Source organism: Lineus longissimus, chromosome 11 (assembly GCF_910592395.1).
Source record: "Lineus longissimus chromosome 11, tnLinLong1.2, whole genome shotgun sequence".
Lineage (NCBI taxonomy): Eukaryota > Metazoa > Nemertea > Pilidiophora > Heteronemertea > Lineidae > Lineus > Lineus longissimus.
The window spans coordinates 6029002-6048912 of NC_088318.1; the positions used below are offsets into that span (position 1 = coordinate 6029002).

The 19911-nt window shown below is 42.1% G+C and overlaps 1 protein-coding gene across 2 annotated transcripts in view; it reads left to right on the forward strand.

Moving 5' to 3' along the window:
* LOC135495597 (junctophilin-1-like) overlaps positions 1-19911 on the forward strand; it is a 66165-nt gene that overhangs the window by 21390 nt on the left and 24864 nt on the right. Inside the window, exon 3 of one of the 2 annotated variants that reach the window (XM_064784400.1) lies at positions 1709-1732. The exons of the other annotated variant lie outside the window; for it this stretch is intronic. Coding sequence (XP_064640470.1) covers positions 1709-1732 — 24 coding nt within the window. The remainder of the gene's footprint in view (positions 1-1708; positions 1733-19911) is intronic. 2 annotated transcript variants of the gene reach the window in all.

Sequence of the window (19911 nt, forward strand, 5' to 3'; positions counted from 1 at the left end):
GATAACGCATGTGACGCACAAAGGAGTGTATAAGTATCCTCCTACGCCGAAATGTGATAGTGTTGTCAGTATGACAGATATCGCGTCGGACTTTTGTGTATGCATTCTTTTATAATCCTTTATGAAAACAAATCGTTTTTTTTGCCTCTGAATTAATCAGTAACAGCAGCCATTGTGGACAATGTAATGCCATGCAGTGTGACAAGAGTCTGGACTAGTATGCACCAACACAATAATCCATTGCATGCTATGATAATATAATGCCTAGCTAATAATCCCTGATAGGACTAGGTCTACAGGGGGACTCAGTCTACTTTCACACCAGCATTGGTCATACTCTTGAAAGAGATCAAAAGAAAGATAGTTAGTTCTAGATATTCCTTGGTTGGTGTAGCGAGTTTCGGCGAATTAAAGCAGAGCTCGCTCCGTACAGACGTATCCGTAGCGATTTTACGTATGATGTAATGGGATGCATGGCGAAACAATACGTGAAGTTAAAAATGATACGTCATATGGGAGGCACTTTACGAAACTCCCTATGTACGATGGAGTGTCATGCATGCTACTGTCTGATTATAAACTAAAGCTTTTGTTGTCTGATAAAATGTGCCCTCCGAGAAATACCGGGAGAGCCACCTAGTAAGCAGAAAAAGAACTATCATGAATGTGCATGACATTTCTTTTCTCAGCTGTTAGAAGTATGGGCAGTATCCAAAACCACATACCACATACCACATACCCACATACCCACATGCCAATTTTTTCCAGGTGGGGCAATCCAATGACGGTTATGTTAAAGGGGAAGTCTGTTGTTAAATGGGAAATTTGTCGATATTTCCACCGGATGTGGTACTCCGCCAAATGGGAATATCTGTCGATATAAAGGAGGGATATGGTGATATTTGAATGCTAGAGGGCGCCACCGTTACTTTCTAGTGTTAAAGGGAAATCTGTCGATATTTCTATCTTAGAGGGCGCTACCTTTAACAGCAGACTTCTCCTTTAACATAAGTAACTGGCAGTGGCGCCCTCTAAGGTCGAAAGATCGACAGATTTTCCTTTAACAATAGTTGTGAAGAAAAAGCTTAAACCGTCATTGGATTGCCCCACCTGGAAAAAATGGTATGTGGCTATGTGGGAATGTGGTATGTAGTATGTTGTTTTAGATACTGCCAAAAGTATGGCCTCCCTTGGAAGGTACATCATTCAAACATCATGTCTAGTGTGAATGACACCCGATATCCTAATGTCATTTGCCAATCACCTCAGTAGTACAAATGAATGAGACGGATTGACAGCATCATAACGCAAAACTTTGCGTTCCGACCTTTATATCATATTTCACATGAGTTTGTGTCATAACGTATTTTTTGTTGGGTTGACAATTTGAAATACATGTATAATTGATTATTGATAAATGATCTTCTTTTCCACTTTGGCAGCTCGATCACTCTATAAAAACATCATATCCAACTGTGACAACTGTTCATATCTAAGAATAAATGACAAAATGTCTTTCCTTTGACAATCTGGACGCTTCCTCCGTAATATTACCGATAAAAAGGGAAACAGAATGATAGCTTCATATTGACTTTTGGCTGGCGTGGTTTACAGCTCCCATATTCTATGTCTAGTTTTTATTTACTGGTACCCTCTTCGATTTTCGTTATGAACCTATGTATTAAATTAGTATTTTTGTTAATTATAGGACAACAGCAGACAGCCTGTGAAAGTAAGTGTCTTCGTGCATTTGCATCTGTGCCTAACTGAAAACGCCATTGCAATTTGTCAATTTCCAATTCAGCGCCATTTTATCCTCCAGCAGTGTTCTCGAAAAAATAAAATTTGCTTATTGGTCGTCCAGTGTTAAACACGATGTCATTGAAGTGATGTTAATATCAAACTGCCTCACTTGACCAAAATAGCCATTTTGTTTTTCAACAATCGCAGTCTTGTAAGTAGGTGGCGCTGTTCAGGAAATGGATAAATTTGCATCTCAATCATATTCTTTCCATTCTATCAATTTATCATATTTTTTTATATTTTCGCACGATTTGAATGACTATCATCGCTTCTTTAAAAGATAATGCATTCATTCTTCAAAATCTATTGCTTCTGGATAAGTAAGCTCCGCACCTTCAGCAGCAGTTCCCTGACGGAATTAGCTTGTTTCGGAACAGCTAGCAGTGCCACAAGCGGAGTTGCAGCTTTCCTAGATGAGGGAAAACAGTTCGCAACGGTTTCAGATCGAGCACTCATGTCTTCCCAACCAATTTATTTCTGTCTGCCATTTTGCCTCGCTTACACAAATTTACATGATGCAAGTGCAAAAATTCTCAACTGCTGCGAATAATGAAAATAAACAAAAATGGAACGAATTTCGTCTAATTCAATAATCACAAAACTGTAACACCACTTTAGTATAGATGACTGTTTAGAGGCACGAATGTCACCCTGTCTTCTGATCCGTCCGACACAACGCCACTTCACGAACAACATTCACGCAAATCCACACAATTCGTTTTACTCTGCACGTTTCATTTAGTGTCCATTACTGATTAGTCTAGAGTTAGCCAAAAATCAAAAATGGCCTCCTTTTTCATCTGATCACTCTATCGAAAGACCATGGTCAAAAGTACATTTTCCTTGGTGTTTAAATCATTGGTGATGTATCTTTTGGCGTAAACGTCATGGCACACCATCTCGACCCCAACTTGATGGCGTTGAGAGACAAACTGAGTCATCATTGTCAGTTCTTAGTTCGCTTCGATCTGGTGACTTTGATATGCATCGCTCAGAAATTGAAAATTTTCCACCCATGAGCAGGCCATTGAATCGCTTCAAAAATTCACTCGTGTGAGCGAATTGAAAGTGATCGAAAGGCCTTCTCTGGGAGGATGATTTTAACACTGTCAAACTGAGTGCAGACGTCTAGGACTGCACAGCTCACCACGCTATCGCGCATGTGTTTTTATGTTCTCTCTCAATTCTACAACAGGCATGTGAGTTTGCTTCTGATTGATCTAGAAACGGCTTCATAGGCGTTACTGTTAGTTCTCTGCTACTTATCTGTTTATATTGCAGGTTGATCTTCACGGGATCAACTGGGATCATTCTCAAAATGCCCTTTTCGTCACCTTGCCGCCGGAATGAAATAATTGTCATCAGCTACTGTCATGTTTTACATTCACTTTCATTGAAAGGTGTGCTTGGGTGTGTTACTTTATCTAAATAATAGTGCATGGCCCGTCGATTTGATGATGCTAGGCTACTTTTACAAGCCTTTCAGGACAGCAATCACATGGCGTATTAAATCCCTACGGCGTGTTCTTTCTGTCTTGATGTCACATGTGTGTCATTTACGCACTTACATTCTCTAACTGCATGAGTGTGACCTTTCTAGTCTACCGCGTACCGATAGCATTTGCGTTAAACGACAGTCGTACAAGGCCCATGTAAGGCCATCCCACGCACTATACTGCCGTAGAAAATGTTGTGACAGAGACATAGTACCTAATGTCCTTACGTGGGCTTTTCTTTGATACACCGGGCTACGGCTGCTTTCATGCTTCTTTGCGAAGATCATGAAGGTCGCTTATGACAATCAGAATAGAGTGTTTTATTCGCTGATATGTGTTGTAACGTTTGATATGTCTTCTGTGTTCAACTTCCCCTACAGAGCAATACGATAATTCTGATGCCAAGCAGCGCACATTTCTTTTATAACGGCTCCCAAAAAGCGTGTTACATTTTTGACTGAACTAGGCAATTGATAGCAAGATCAACTAAGAAATTGATATGAATTATCAGGCCGGCCGGTTAGATAACTAACTACTTTTAGGTAACCAGCGGGCACCGGAGTGGGAGCCCCACTTTACAAACATTATCACAATGCTGTAATTGAATTCGATCAAGGGTGTGATTTACTGATCCATATATCGATAAACGACAGAACATTAGCATTAACTTAGTGCAGCAGTTCTCGTCGCCCGGAGAGCTATAAATAGCAAGGCAGTCGTTCGATTAGTCCAGCGTCTCGCTGTTCGTAATCGTTTTTGTTTGAGATCGAGACCAAGTTAGAATACTATGATGACAAATACCGAAAAACAATTTTCCTAGAAATGCAAGAGACGAGAGAAAAAGAACGATGTTTGGCATCGATTTTTACGATGCATTATCACCCTGTGGAATCAACTGCAACCTCTCCAACGAGCGTTGCCCACCTCTCCGAGTCATGGCCGACCACCTCTCCGAGCAAATCTAGCCTCGGACTGTAAACAAAGTCCTTGTATGAAACTTACACCCATGGCAACCATGGACAGGGCACCCATGGACCTTGATCAGCTTTTTGAACCTCACTTAATATCCCACTTCATTATATAGGGTGGGGTAGATACGCACCCTTAATAATCAAGGCCAGTTTAAAAAACGGTCTTAATTGAGGGGGGTCTATCTCCCCCAAACCTTCACCTTTCTCTATTCAATTTACCAGACATCGCTCCCATCACCAGGCATTTCTTTATCCGAAGACCGATCGCAGAATGAAGGTGTTTTCCTATATCGCCTCAGTCATTGAATGCTTGCGTTGCCATAGCAACGTTTGCTCTATTTCTCCCTAGCGTTCGCCAGTGACTTTCGACGAAGCAACCATTCTCCTACCATATGGCCAAGTCTATGTTTCCAAGGCAACACCTGATGCATGGAATCGTCTAAATTTTATCTAACTGCTCTTGCCGATGTTTGTGAGGTCTCGACACAATGAATGGCTCCGTTTAGTTAGATTATGGATCCGTCTATCCGACTGCAAGGTGCACCAATATTCCAACATTTTTATTTTCGAAACTTGACGTTTCTGCTACGCAGAAAGCGCGTGGCGCAGTATTGATACCTTCATAAAATATGTATCCTACAATAATTTACAGGGTAGAATTAACGTTGGTGGGTGTTTGTTATTCTTCTCCATCCCTAGACCGAAACGCTCCTGTCCTCAGAATACGCCACATCCAATTAATTGGCAACCCGTGGAACCGAGACGACCGAATGACGTCATATTCATTGAATCCTGTGTTTTCAAGACAGGAGCGTTTCGGATAACGCTGCGCATCCATAGATAGTTTGCGTGTGCAGTTTTCCTTGTTCCGTGTTCGCTGGTGATCTTCTGACGCACCTCACACAGAATGAATCTTGGTTTGTTTGATTTGACGTACCCATTGGTTTTACCAGGGAACACGCTTTGCAGACAATGGAAACAACGGCATCCCCTTTCTACAGAATTTTATTCGTATACGTATAAGGATCCGTGATAAGTTGCTATTCTTAACCTCTCTGATCAGATGGACGTCCGGATTCAATTGTGTTCCGTTGAAGCGGAAATAACTGATGTTCGTTGTCACCACACTGGGGAGCAGGGCGCACAGATCAGACTAATGGCCGTTTTAAAATTTACTGGCCAACATTTGATAAACAAAGCTATAACTCTTGCACAAACGTTTCGAAAGTCTCTCGTTCTGTACCAACAACAAAATACGATCAACTGACATGTAACATAAACAAAAACCCAATCCACCATTCCTCCTTCACCTTCGATGATATGGATCAACACTCCACCTGTAGAAGGGAGCCGCTTTGAATCACCCATCGCCGTGCTTTCATTAGCTATTGGTTACAAGTACCAACCTTCATTATTGTTCAAGTTGACAGCGACTATACTCTTACTCTACCGGGTATTCCGAAAAGAACACAGAGCACAATTTTCAAGATTCAGACGGCCATGTTACTCAAGTAACACTTGATTGAATTTTTCTGTTTGTCCTTTTTTAAGGTACTCGTTACATAGGTATAACTTATTGATGTTCGCGAAAAGTAACTCTGCAGCCTGAAATCATGTCCGGATTAAACTATCCCTAAATATTTTTTTGGTTATTTTTCTTCAAATGATCATGTAATTTGCGTGTTTTTTTGCACCAACAAGTATGTTCTATAAGATATTGGCTGCCTGATTCGATATATATTCTTACTTGCCAACTTATTTTTCTCGTGTACACTTTCTGGTAGGTTGTTAAGTAAACCCATATGCCCAATATCATCGGTTTCGCTTCACAGCCATTTGCTACTATCACGAATGTACACGCCACAGTTTATATCAGTTTGTGGTCTGTTGCCTTGGAAACGGACGCTGATTCTTAGCGTCCTTGAGAGAGATTGTTGACGATCTGCTCAGTTGTTATGGAGTTGTCTACAGCCACAGGTCGGATTGTACGGATATGGATTTTCCCGGGAATTTCATGCGAGAACTCGACAGGTTGCATGCATTTAACACCTTGACAGGTCTGATGCACCGGCAATGTCTTTTCCTCTTGTAGAGAGGTTGTTAAGGACTATCAGGACTGAGAAGAGCTTGAAATTTCAAGGAACGCATGCAATCAGAATGAGCAGAGAGAGATCCCACTTCGATGCCAGTAAAATTTTTCCCTTTTGGGGCCAAATTACCCCCTCATTTACCCTAAAATACCCTACAAATACTACAGTACCTTAGCCAAGGGTATTTTTTTTGTAGGCGCATCTGCCATCTTGTCATCAGTCTCTGGTCGCATTTGCCTCTTGGCTTATATCCTATGACTGTCATTAAGAGGCCGTACTTTTTTAAGTACGTACCCACAGACGTCCCCCCCCCCATCTATATAATCGTAAAAATGTACAGTGTACTCAAATTGTCCCCCCTCAATGTAATTCTTAGATGCTTGCGTATGTAAACACACGGTTAACACAGTCCCCGTCCCCTATTAACTGTACATATTAATAAAACAAAGACCACCAATTTGACCCCCCCCCCCTAGCTCCTGCCTACAGTCCCTCTTTAAGAAACCCTTTTCAAAACCCCGGGAAAACCCAAGTCCAACAACCACTCACGTGCATTTTTGTTGACATTCGAATTGCGCGCGTGCGTTTGTTTACAATTTCATTTCCCGCGAAATCTCATAGATCATCGTGGATTGAAAATAACATTCACCAATGCCGCGTAACAAAATAAATCCAAAATTGAGATGACCGTAATGAAATATTTTTTTCACAAACATCGAAAAGTTTAAGAAACGTGTGAAAATAACACCCAAACTTACGGTGGCTAGGAAAGGACATCACGTGATTTTTTTTTTCAACATGAACATTTTTTTTCAGGAAATATCGCGATCGATGGACTGATTATCTCGACGCTCGAGATAAATAACTCGAGCGATCGATATATTATCTCGGGGATCGAACTATTTATCTCGGGGGATCGAACTATTTATCTCGAACGATCGTGGTAATATGACAACTAAAAATTCGAGTTGTTTATTGGATTGGACGTCATGGGAGGGAGGTATTCGCTGACTGAAGTACTACTTTAATTAATATCAAAACTGTTTTCAGCAACATGCCGGCAAAACATACCGGTTTTTTGCAAGCAAATTTTGCAAAAATAGAACTTTACGTGGGAAGGGTGGCTGTACGCTTTTACAAAGTGACCAGTCTGGAATTTGTCTGAAATGGAGGCAACAGCGCCATCCGAGTTGTACTAGCCATGTCTACTTCCATACCAATTACAATGGTGATAATCAAAGCCAATGTCAATTCTATAACTCTTTACTCTCTATTCAATGCATTTCGTTGCATTATACTCTTCATATGTAATGCACAGAGTCATTCCAACTACACGGAATCTTTGAGTGGAGTTTTCTCAAAATGAAAGATTACCTGAGTGGTCACTTCGTGAAATGATCGACGACTTGTAATCGGTTTTCATATATGGTATGCCACCCTATAGCTTGAGGAATCGGGGAAGTCTTGAAAAACCGTAATCGATAATGCATATCCTTCGTACTTTGTTGTCCGTAGCCCTTCTTTAGAGCGGTGAAACCCGCCTCGCTTACAACACAAATCATTATCGTAACAACATTTTAAAACTAATCTTGGAGAAGACATCAATCAGTTTACCAATGCAGAACACACATACTTGTCTCGCAAACATGGCAAAAGACCATTCTCGGAAAAACAACTGAATAATTCATTACCCGCCGATGACCTGCTTCCAGGCAGCTGGGACTGTCGTTAAGAAAATATAGATCAGAGGCTCGTTTCTGGTCCATTAACATGGTGTGTTTCCAACAGAGACATTATGATATTCATGTTATTCATGCGGCGGTGAATATTGAGAAGGAATACTAAGTGCTTTTTTGGCGCTGTTGGAGTGCGCTCTTTAGGTATGTTTGGGTTGACCGCTGACCACTGCAGCGGAATTGTTGCAGCTTAAGCAGAGATAGATGATCATTTTGGTGTGCGAATTCTGCAGTGGCAGTTTTACAGGTTGGACAGTGATAGTACTAATCGGGTCTAATGCTCTTGGCGTGCTGACTGCAACAACAGTTTTTTGGGTTAAGCATTGATAAATCATCATGGATGTAAATACATTTTTGGTTCTAGACAGTAGCGACAATGATGGGTGATCATTGAGCGCGAATGCTCTTTGGGTTTCAGACCGAGCGGCAGCATTTCTAAGTAACATGAGTAAGGCAATGATAGATTTCTAATGAAGTGGTGATGGAGTCATATACTGTTTGACATTCCCCAACTATTTTCATGGTGAGATAAAGGGTCTGAATGCTCTTTACCGGAGCCATCCTGAAAATATCGGGCCATTTCACTCGATACATACTCACTCGGAGAAGTCGTGTTGTAGGCCTTGTTTGCAAGATGATATACCGGAGCTGAGTGCAGCCGTAATGCAAGGTGAAATAAAGCATTGAGGCTATCACGTTTAGGTTCCTTCGCATGACTTTTGTTTTGGCGAATACTTTTTTGACCGATTGCAGTGATAACGTAGCTCGTTGCAGTGATAGCGCAGTCTGTTTTCTTGGCATTTCCTAACCACTGTCTTTGAGATTCGGCATGAGCATGGTCGATACCCTCTGGTATATCAGTGGTTCCATATCGTCCCCAATTAAAGACCAACTGTATCGATCAAGAGTAAGTTGATCAAATCCAATGCTACTATTCTTATACCATTCAAAACTTGATCATTAGGTAAGGTTATGATACATATTGTATATACATCATGATTTTGTTCGACTGTTCCTTTGTTTTCGTATATTATCTTACATCGTTTTCTCAGATGACGTCCAACGTGGCAATATCATCTTATCATAATTACCATGTGCATGTAGATCACCAATTAATTGATAGACTCACCTAATTGCATCGTTTGCAACACGTGTCACGTGCCGTCTTGCCCTTTGTGACGTCATATTGACGCCATGATGCGTGCTCATGGTGACCTGTTTTTCACGTGGCCGAAGTTCGCTCTTAGAGTTACCATTTGACATTAAAAAGCTTTTGATGAAATAAAAATGGTTATTCGCCGGCTAAGAATTATGGCACTGTAGCTATGCACATTCCTACAAATCACACCCTCAGTAATATTGTGTCAAATTTGGCGGAAAACTATGATACATCAACGATAGTAGCAAACCATTTTCGTTCGAAGCGTGAATGTTACATGCAAATGTACACATGAGTACGAGATTTAAATCAGTGTCCTCTTCCAACACGCAGCCCCTCACAGTGCTCTTCAGAGTTCACAAACCATTAAGCAGAAAATCAGACCAATCAATAAGTGTCACACACATGATACATTATGTATTGAGTAGATTAGAGTCTGTCGCAGGACAATTAGCACAGGGGTGAGATTGTTATTTTCCGATAACTGATTATCGAGGTCAATATCCGTGTTACTTTTATCATTATATACTACGAAACTGTAGTAATCTACTAATTAGTTGAGTGCTGATATTTGTATCGCAACTGAGCGTGTCTAAAATCGAACCACATGAACGTTGCACCTGCTTTATACCTGCTTGTCTTATGGAAGTGCCACCACTCATCAGGCATTTTGCACGGGAGGGGATCTTGCTGGACTCCGTCTGCGACGAGTTATTTATAGCGGGGACTTTTCGTAAACTCTTTGGCTTCATATATTTGTGCCAACTACTGCTGCGTTTTGCTGCCGACACGACCGGTATCCAAGGAACTGCTAACAACTTAAGCTGTGGTATTAAAACGTGAAAAAAAAACAAGCAAATAACTCGTCGCAGACGGAGTCCAGCAAGATCCCCTCCCGTGCAAAATGCCTGATGAGTGGTGGCACTTCCATAAGACAAGCAGGTATAAAGCAGGTTGAAAAGACTAGTGCTCTAAAAGGTAACTACCTTTTGGATCTGATTTGCCCTGATAACCCTTTGATATTATAGTAGAACAAAGAGAATTTCAGTCTAGGTGTGAGCGGGCTTTGTTTACAGACAATAGCCTATGTGTTGGCGAGGCCTGAATTCCTTCAGCGGTGAGATAAGGGGAAAACTAACGTATCGATAGAGACAACGCGTACGATGTCCCGTTATCACAATCGTTTGCTTGGTCCTCGACTTGTCACCAAGTAAGCAGTAATAACGGGTAAATAAAACACGCTCGGCGTAACCTGGCTCTTCCTTATATTGAAAATATTTGTTTGGCAAATGCAACTGTTTTGATAACAAGAACCATGATTATACATTATTGCAAAAAAATTACGATTGATTCTGTGAATCGAGGTTGTGGTTTTACATAACACCTTACCGTGTGTATCGATCGAAATGTGCAGTGGTACTCTCTTTGAAATGAAGCACGCTTTCGATGTTTTTAAAAACCTCAGAAGTCTTTCAGCCCACACAAATATCCCCTTGGAAGTTTTCAGCGAAATGACAAGCACTTAAAGGTTTTTCATGTGCACCCTCTAACAATGTCTAAAGGGTGCATATTTTATGTTGGCCAAAAGAAACCTCTTAAACCTTTACTTCTACATGTTCTAAAACTCTTTAATGGTTGGAAGATCACGCACCGTTATCTATTTGACATGTAAAGCTCAGCTGGTACCCCTCCGCCCCTCTCCCCTCCCTCCTAACAAGCATTTAAAACCTGACCTTGAAGGTTGAAGAAAAAAAGATTTAAAATTGACCTCACCAGGATTATGACTCAATTGCCAGGGCGTACCCTTTTCCTCTGAGCAACGGATTCCCTCCTGCAAACCCCTGTCCCTACGACATGACAAGGTAAAAACCCTCCTCCAGCAGCCAAAATACTGTATTGTGTACCGTTGTACAAAACCAGTCGTTTCAAGAATGAAAGGAAAGTAAAGTTACTCAGATGGTTACACAGCCTTGCGTGAATGTTGTTGAACAGAACCAAGAGTTGTTTTGCCGTGCACGTTAGTTACATTGATTCCTTCATCGGTGGGCAGACATCAGGTGGTGTTCATCAATTGCCTCATCTTCAGACACTGTCAGTGGTACCAGTCTCGCAGTTATCGTCTACTAAAAAGTATTTCCGAATCTATTGGAGCTATACTCGATCAACTGAAGACAGTGTTGAACAATTGTAGCCAGTTTTTAAAAAGAACCGAACTACAAAAGTGATGTCTCGCAAAGCGGCGTTCAGAATGGTGTCTGTGATGAGGTGATTACAATAAAAACGATGCCTCAGCTGGCAGTGGCAACCAAAACGATACCTTGCCTTGTAATGAACGATAAAACACACAATTGTTAAAAACACGAATGGCGTTTTAACGAGACAGCACTTCCTCGCTGATCATTCTGTCTACAGATTGTTTTTAATTTTCGGGAACCGATCCTAAACCAGTTCTGAACATTCAATTCAAGCTCAATGTTTTGCACATGGCCAATCGAAGTCATTTGTCATTCAGTTTTGAATAACTTTATACGTTTGCGATACGAAATTATCCAATGGTTTAGGATGTCATGTTCCGGCTTTCCCTTTCTTTTGATTTCCAAGCAATTAATCAACCGGACTTAGATAGTTGAAACTAGAGTATCATATTTTAGCGCTGGTATATTACACGCCTTTCATCTAAGGTCTTACACTGAACTCTTCAGGCATTCACCTAAATTCGTAATCGAGCAACAGGGTAAACAGTTTTTATGCTACCTGTTACATCGGCGATATCTTTCTCAGAACAGGTCGTTGTCCGGTACATCAGTCTAAGATACTGCCCGATCAATACAAGCCATTCTGTATCAATTAAGGTGAGACGTTACCCAGGGCGATGGCAAGCTCGTTCAGGCCTCAGCCAGGCGTGCTGGAGACGTCATGAAGTTGACATGATGCGGTTGAGCTTGGTTGAGCAAGCGTGAATCTCTGTTGTGGTGATTGGGCACAGGGCATTACATGCGTGGTGTTCCACATGTTCTAATTCAACGCGAAAAACATGAGTACAAGACACGTTTTACACAACCATCGTATTCAGACGTGGGAGATGCACATGATGATGAAACATGTTGCAACGGATCATATATATATTTATTTATTCCTCCTATGCAGAAGAAGATATACAAAATAGTATACAATAAATTTAACAGAGTGTATGAGGAGTGAGTGCATTATTTACAGGTAATTTGGTAATTAATTGAGTGAGCTGGTCAATACCAGCACTCCGCTGCAATTTGCAGCAATGACATGTTGTCTTCTAGGTCGCAGCCAGGTATTTGCTTACCTAGCAATGTCTCTGTCAGATCATTGTCATTCATGTTCCACAGTGCCGCGGACACCTCTACGGAGCATTCGTCTACGGCTCTTTCCCAGAATAGGTCTCGCTTTACCGCGAGACCCGAGCACTCGCAGAAGAGATGTCGTGGTGTGTCCGTGTATGCGCTTTTACAATGTGAGCAATATATAGGCTCTTGCAATATGACAAATGTGTTCAGCTTTGCAATAAAAGCATATCTATGTTTACTCCTCGGGTCCTTTTGGGCGGACAGCCAGAGGAGGGACGGAAAGTCCAACGTTTTCTCAATGTTCAGAATTCTGGTTAGTTCGCAGTCCTTGTTACACGCGGACACGAAGTTAACATTTTCATGAGTCTCTATGGCTAATCGTACAGTCGATTTCCAGACGGATTTGTGAGGGAAAAGAGCTGGGTCCGTGGCGGCTAGTTCTAAGTAATCCGATAGATGATATTTATATAACGTGTCCCTGAGCAAGGGAACATAGCCAATGCACTCCTTACTGCGGGTAGTTCTGTCCTGCATGGATAGGTACCTGAGTCTGAATACCGTCCACGGGAGTTTGCATGGCGCTTTACTTAAGGCTACAAGTTGACCAAGGAACTGGAGACGTCTAGCGTCCACTGAAGATTGAATACAATGGCTCCCGATCATTGCTTGAGCCACTAAAGTCCTAGTCATTCTCGGAAATCCTTGCATCCTTTTCAAGCAAAAGCGGTGTGCCCTTTCGAGGATCATCGTTTCGCGCGCAGACAGATTGTCCCAAATTTCACTACCGTAGAGCGCTCGGGGGAGGCATACGGTGCAGTAGAGTTTGAAAGACGAGGTTGGATTAAAACCAGAAGGTTGAATCCCCGGACCTAGGATGCACATTAACGTATTTTTCAGCTTCTGGGCGGCGGCTATTACTTGCCTCAATGGCTTGGAGTGCTTATCCTGGGATACCCCAAGGTGCACACAAACATCTGTTTCCCTGACGGGTTTGTTACCCAAGTGCCAATTGCGGAGTGGCTTCGTTCTTTCCCACTGTCTCACGCTTTCACCGAATACTATTATCAGGCACTTTTGTCCATTGTAGTCGTATCTCCACTTAATTGCATACTGGTCACAGCACCCCATCATGCCGTCTAATCCAAACTTTGAGAGCGATACCAGGGTGAGATCGTCCGCGTGGCAAGGCGATCCACAGTTCACGTCTTCGATTTTAGCACCGACATCTAACTGATCTAGGTTGTCAAGAAGTTCGTTGATGTAGAGTAGGTACAACCAGGTTGAGAGTACACCACCTTGTCTGACAGACTGTTTTAGCGCAAACCACGGGGACATAGTATTACTGACAATCACGCAACTTTCAGCATCCACATAGCAGTTTTTGGTCAAGCGCCAAAGCTTGCCTTGCACCCCAAAATTAAAAAGCTTGTAGAAGAGCCCGTTATGCCAGACGGTATCGAAGGCTTTGGATGTATCCAAGAAGCACGCGTACACTTTCGAGTTCCTTTCGAGATTGTGACGGATTGTTTCCTGGAGCACGAAGGCAGTGGATACACAACTGCGCTTCTTTTGGTAGGCACTTTGCTGGCGATTAGGGAAAGCTATATTGTTGTCTTGAGTCCATCGATTCAGTTTCTCTAGCATCAGTTTTTCTAACAGTTTGTACAGAACAGGTAGCAACGTTATCGGACGATAACTCCCTGGTTCGGCCCGATCCTTTCCCCCACCCTTATGTATAGTGTGGATAACTCCTTTCTTGGCACTGGCCGGTACATGCTCAGATGTCAGTATCACGTTAAGGAGATTTGTGAGCGTTGTATGGAGGATGCGACCTCCATATTTGATGTGTTCGTTCGTGAGGGAATCGTGACCTCCTGCTTTCCCACACTTAAGTCCACGAATCGCGCGCGTAACTTCCTCAAAAGAGAAAGGGTGGTCGAGGCCGTCTATCTGTATCTGCTTTGACCTTTCGTCCATGTCTTGCACTGACCTGTCTACTTCACACCTAAACGTTTCATCATATCTCAGGTCGCATTTCGGAGAATAAAGCTCTTCAAAATATGCGGCCCACTTATTCGCGATGTCCGAAGTGTCATAAAACATTTCCCCTTTGAAGCGCATAGGGGGAGGGGGCCTGTTTGGCGTGAGTTTACGGCTTTTTAGCAGTCTCCAGAATTTGTCCTGGTCTACCTCGGCAAGCTCGTCCAGTTCTGCATAGAAACTCGCCTCCAAGTCGGCATTCTGCTTTCGCAGAGCCGCTCTGAAAGCCCGTTTGGCCTCTTTGTACAATTTGAATTCCTCCGAGTCCGCGGATCTGGGTTTGTCTGCTTGCACCCACAGGTGGCGTGCCTGTTTCATTTGCTGATAGACAGGCTTGAGTTTTTCATTCCAGTTCGGTCTGCACTTCTTACGCGAATTCCTCCGTTTGGGAATGGAGAGATCAGCTGCGGTGACCATTGTGCGAACTACTTTTACACAACCATCGTATTCAGACGTGGGAGATGCACATGATGATGAAACATGTTGCAACGGATCATGGTGACCTTGTTCAGTATTTGACGAGACATTGATTTCATGCACTCATTGTGACACATCACCAGAAGTACAATTTTCGGTCAGGCGTATAACGGAGCATATAGTCACAAACAAGGCGAGTTTCTTCGACTTTGACCCATGTACTGACGACAGAATAATTGTGTGTACCCGATAACTTGTTGACAAATCAATGACATACATATCCTCAATTTGCTTGGGAAATAAAATTCATGATGAAGTGATGAAGGGACACAGTCAGGCGAACAGTTGTGCAGGTTGGAATAGATAAGACTTGGTGTAGCCAAGGTATTTCGGGATCTCGTAGACTGCACCAAACGTTGCCATATCTTGTCGATATCAGTTATCCAAGCGATTTGTTATCGTATCCATCGCTGGCGTTCATTTTTTTCCCCGATATGATGACGTACTGGGTCAACGTCACTGCTTAGTGGTGAATGAACCCCCGCCGACAACTCAATCCATTTTGCCTGACATCTTTGGACTCGTTGAACGCACTCCGCCGCAGTGCCAGTGCTCCCCATTGCGAGGTTCTTTGCCGCATCTGGGTAACCTATCAATATTATAACGACATTCCACTGTTCACCTTGCTTCAAGTTTGCATAGGTTGGCCGAAAGGCAAAGGTGAAGTACTCGACAGGTGTACTTCAGACTGGTCCCGGTTCAAGGATATTTTCTCTCTATCATACATAAACTTGGACGATGTTATAAAGTTGGTATAGTTATTTTCTTAAAAGAATTAAAAAAATATCCACCCGTTCTCTTATAGGGGGCACAGGGTGACTACCATGGTGTTACGCATTACGAAATTTGCAGGCCTATCACAGTCCCCAAATTCACAAGCGCGCTTTGGGAATTCTTCAAATAATTTATCGGTTTCATTTTACCACCGACTCTTTCCCGTCAAAATGAATACAGAAATAAAGGTGGACTACAAGACAAGTCCGAGATCATGTCCTTATAGGTGGTTGACACGATTATCTAGTCTTTTCATACTGTTCGACTTTGGCAGAGCCGCCGCTGACATGCATTCATGTTCGCCGTGATCGCTTGGTGCCCGAATCGCACTTGGTAAGATAGACAGCCGCTTCTTGTACCTGGATATAATGAATGCTTATTCATCATCACTACGCTATTCCTCATAAGCAAAGCTTCGGAAGCGCGTATATCGCGGGTGTAGAGACCTACACAAATTGTTTATTATAAATGTAGTACTGATGACTAACGTACAACTCGTGGAGTTTTACCCAAGGATGCGCGTGTTTTCTTCGTGTTCAAAGCTCATCATCAAGCCCTTTGGCTTCTTTGCCTGCCTTCGTTTTATGATATTCCTCTAGTGAGGTACTGCTTTGAGTTCCTGGCGGTTATTTTTCCATAGAAACACTCGTGCTCTAGGCAAGCAGTGCATGCATCTTGTGCCTACCTTGCCAACAAGCATTCCGAACATTCTCAACCGAGATATGGTTTATACTCTGCCGTATTTCCAACCTGTCGATTTATTATCCAGGCAAAATTCAACCGGTATTCCGAAACAAATACCGACACAGAACATGCATGCAGATACGAACACTCATGACAAAAGCGGACTTCAAACCTTGGGTTGTACAAAAGATTTCTCATGATTAGGATAGGGACCGCATGGACTTTATATTCAATGCGTATTCGCAATACATGTAGATAACTTGTGTATTTCAAATTCAATTTCAAATTTCAAATTTTGTACAAACGAACCTGGTCTTTAAGAGTCAATTAATTTCTTTTCAGTCTGCTCTAGGGAGCATCCAGGGTGCCTTGATATTTTGTAACTAACCAAGATTGATGATGATGATGACTCCATTTACCCAATACATCCTTCGTCTCTCAGCCTTTGGCTCCGGATCTAACCCGGCCATACATCTTACATTATCTATTCACATCCCTTAAGCTCATTCGCATTCTTGACAAAACCCATGGGAGTGTTCAGCTCTCTTTCTCATGTGAGATGAATTGCTAATTCAAAATGCTGTGTATTGTACATCTATCTGAACGTATGTATGTATGGTGATGTGGGAGAATGATAGAGAACTACTGTGTACTTAAATTGAATTTGACCTGCTGCGGTCATACACTGCTGGTAAGACTTATTAGTAGTACACATTGACCATGTTAACAGTTCTGTTGTCTAGAATGATAAAAACACCGTATAATGTATGGATATTGGAAAACTATGGAGTACGAAACACTGGACTTGCATGACTGGGAAAGTCTGGACTAAAAGTCATCACTCTCCACCGCCTGGAATTAATGAATTGGTGCCCTGTCCTGGCTCACTTCCCAATACCCCATCGGTTCTCAAAGTCATCATGGAGCCAGAATCTCCCTCCAAAGAGAGAGGATCAAGATTTTTATAAGAATTTTTACTTGCAGTGGCAAGAAACGAAAAGGTTTGTGAAATAGGGCTTCTTAAGTTCTTGGCTATGGCTTAGCCAACATGTTTATCTTGCTGACAGTGTTGTTGTGTGAGGGCTTTACAATTGGGGGAACAAGAACTTTGCGAACAAAGATACGCACCCCTTAATAGCACAATCGATTAAACCTGAAAAAAATGATTACGTAATGCCAATGCCGATCCACACCTCAGTCTACCTTCGTGACCCGTCTGCCAAGTGTTTTGCCCTAGGACCAAAAACCTCACACTGAGTTACCCTTCTGCATTCCAAGTGCCTTACCCAAGGACCCACTAAGCATTAGCACCTGTTCTCAGCTCCCAAATCCTACTCGGATATCATAGCGATGACTGTCAGTCAAGATTTTCCCAGTCCAGTCCAGTCCAGTGTTTTCCAATACCCATAATAGAGCAATGAAACGTGCTGAAACGTGCTATATGAAACGTGATTTTCATGCTCACGTATCACATTACTGGGCACTACGAACATTGTTGTTTTTAATATTGCAAGCGGGACATATGTAAACAACTTACTCGAAAAAAGTCACGCGGTTATACTGAGTATAATATTGTGGGTTTGATTGGTGATATCATGGTGACAATTGTGTAGAATCATCCAATCGATATGCTTATTGTCACTCGTGATTTACCAGTTTCCTATCAATTCATTGAACTCATTAAGTGCCAGCGACATCATTAAATGAATTGGCCGGCTTTCATTTTAACTGTTTGAAAATTCGTGTTGGTCTGAATGTGAAAATGATAAGCACAAAATGCGTCTGTGGATTTTAAACACCAATATCCATGCTATATCAGAGGTTTGTTATGGGTAAACAAACTAGTAACTTTACGAGGTCAGCACTTGGCTTGTCTAGTCGCCGCTCAAAGCAGCATTTATAGACTGGCTAGTTTCGTGGTTAGAATCCTTGACAATTTCATATTAATCTCCACTCGCAAATGTACTTTGGCATCGTGAAAGCGTGGTGTGCTTGGTGATTACAAGTAATAAAAACTCACAAATGTGTTGCTTCCGTGAATTAACAGAAATATAATAGTTTATGCGTTACAAGGTCAGCACTTAGCTTGTCAGTGGCCGCTCAAAGCAGCAGCTAAGACTGGCTAGTTTCGTGGTTAGAATTCTTGACCACTACACAATCTCCACTCGCAAATATACTTTGCCACCGTGACAGCTGGGTACCGGTGTAATCACAAGTAATCAATATGCAAGCCATGATATGGCCATCTAAAGAAGATTTTGGTGCATAAAAACTTCCAAATATGTTGCTTTCGTGAAGTTAGATTCCATCACTATTCATATCAGGTAACCATTTTTTTGACGCCTTTTGAAGGATCTATCGCTCGACCATTGTGATCAAGTTGATCAGTACGTGCAGGTGGAGGAGTTGTTCGGAAAAATACCGCAGTCATTTGGACAAACCTCGTCCGCCGACTGTGTTTTTCAATGGAGATCAGCCTTCGATATTTCCGCCGTCAGTCCCTGTGAAGTCGAAATAAAATGTTTATCTTACTCTTGGCGAATTCCAGGTAAAAATGTTTAGTGATACTTCTCTGCTGCTGCTTCCTCATCATAAAAAATAACATGGTTTGCACTGAATAGATAACTTGTTTGGATCGGTGCTAAACCTCTACACCCACTAGAGCCAACTCACAAGGCTGTCATTATCATCACAGCCAGTCATGTTTATCTTGTACCCACACCAATTCCTTCATTGCCTGCGTAATGACTGTTTTGCTTGCCAACGACCCTTGGTGCGCTGATACACAGAATATACAAACATTTATCAACAAGTTCATTACGCATTCGAAAACTAACCATTACAGTGTACGTTTTTATCAGCCGGTTATAAGACGTAGAGGATGATGAAAGTAATATAGGCAAAACGAAGAGATCCTTTTGTGTCCAAAATAATCTAAGCCAGGAACTGAGGCGTTGAGAAAGTAAAAGCACAGCAACCTTCCTACTAAACTCTATCGGGACAACTTCTCAGAACATATTCTCGCTGTCTGTCTCCGAGAGTGATTACAGATATATATATAACCATGCGTTAATCACCTAGTGAACTCGGTTTTTTTACCTGTATATGTAGTCATAATAGACAAACTAAATGCCGTCAGGACTGGAATTTCAAATTCTAAGTTTTAGATGTATTTCGTACTGACTGTCAGACCCACGGGAAGATACCTTTGTCTGAAGGCTTTCAACAATAGTAGACCACGTGTTAGACATCTTTCATGGGAACAGCTGTCGAATAGCAACGTGAGGTAGCATGTATAACATATCAGGCGGGGTATAGCTGCAGTCAGTTAGTTATCGAACATTGGTTGGCTGCGAGATTC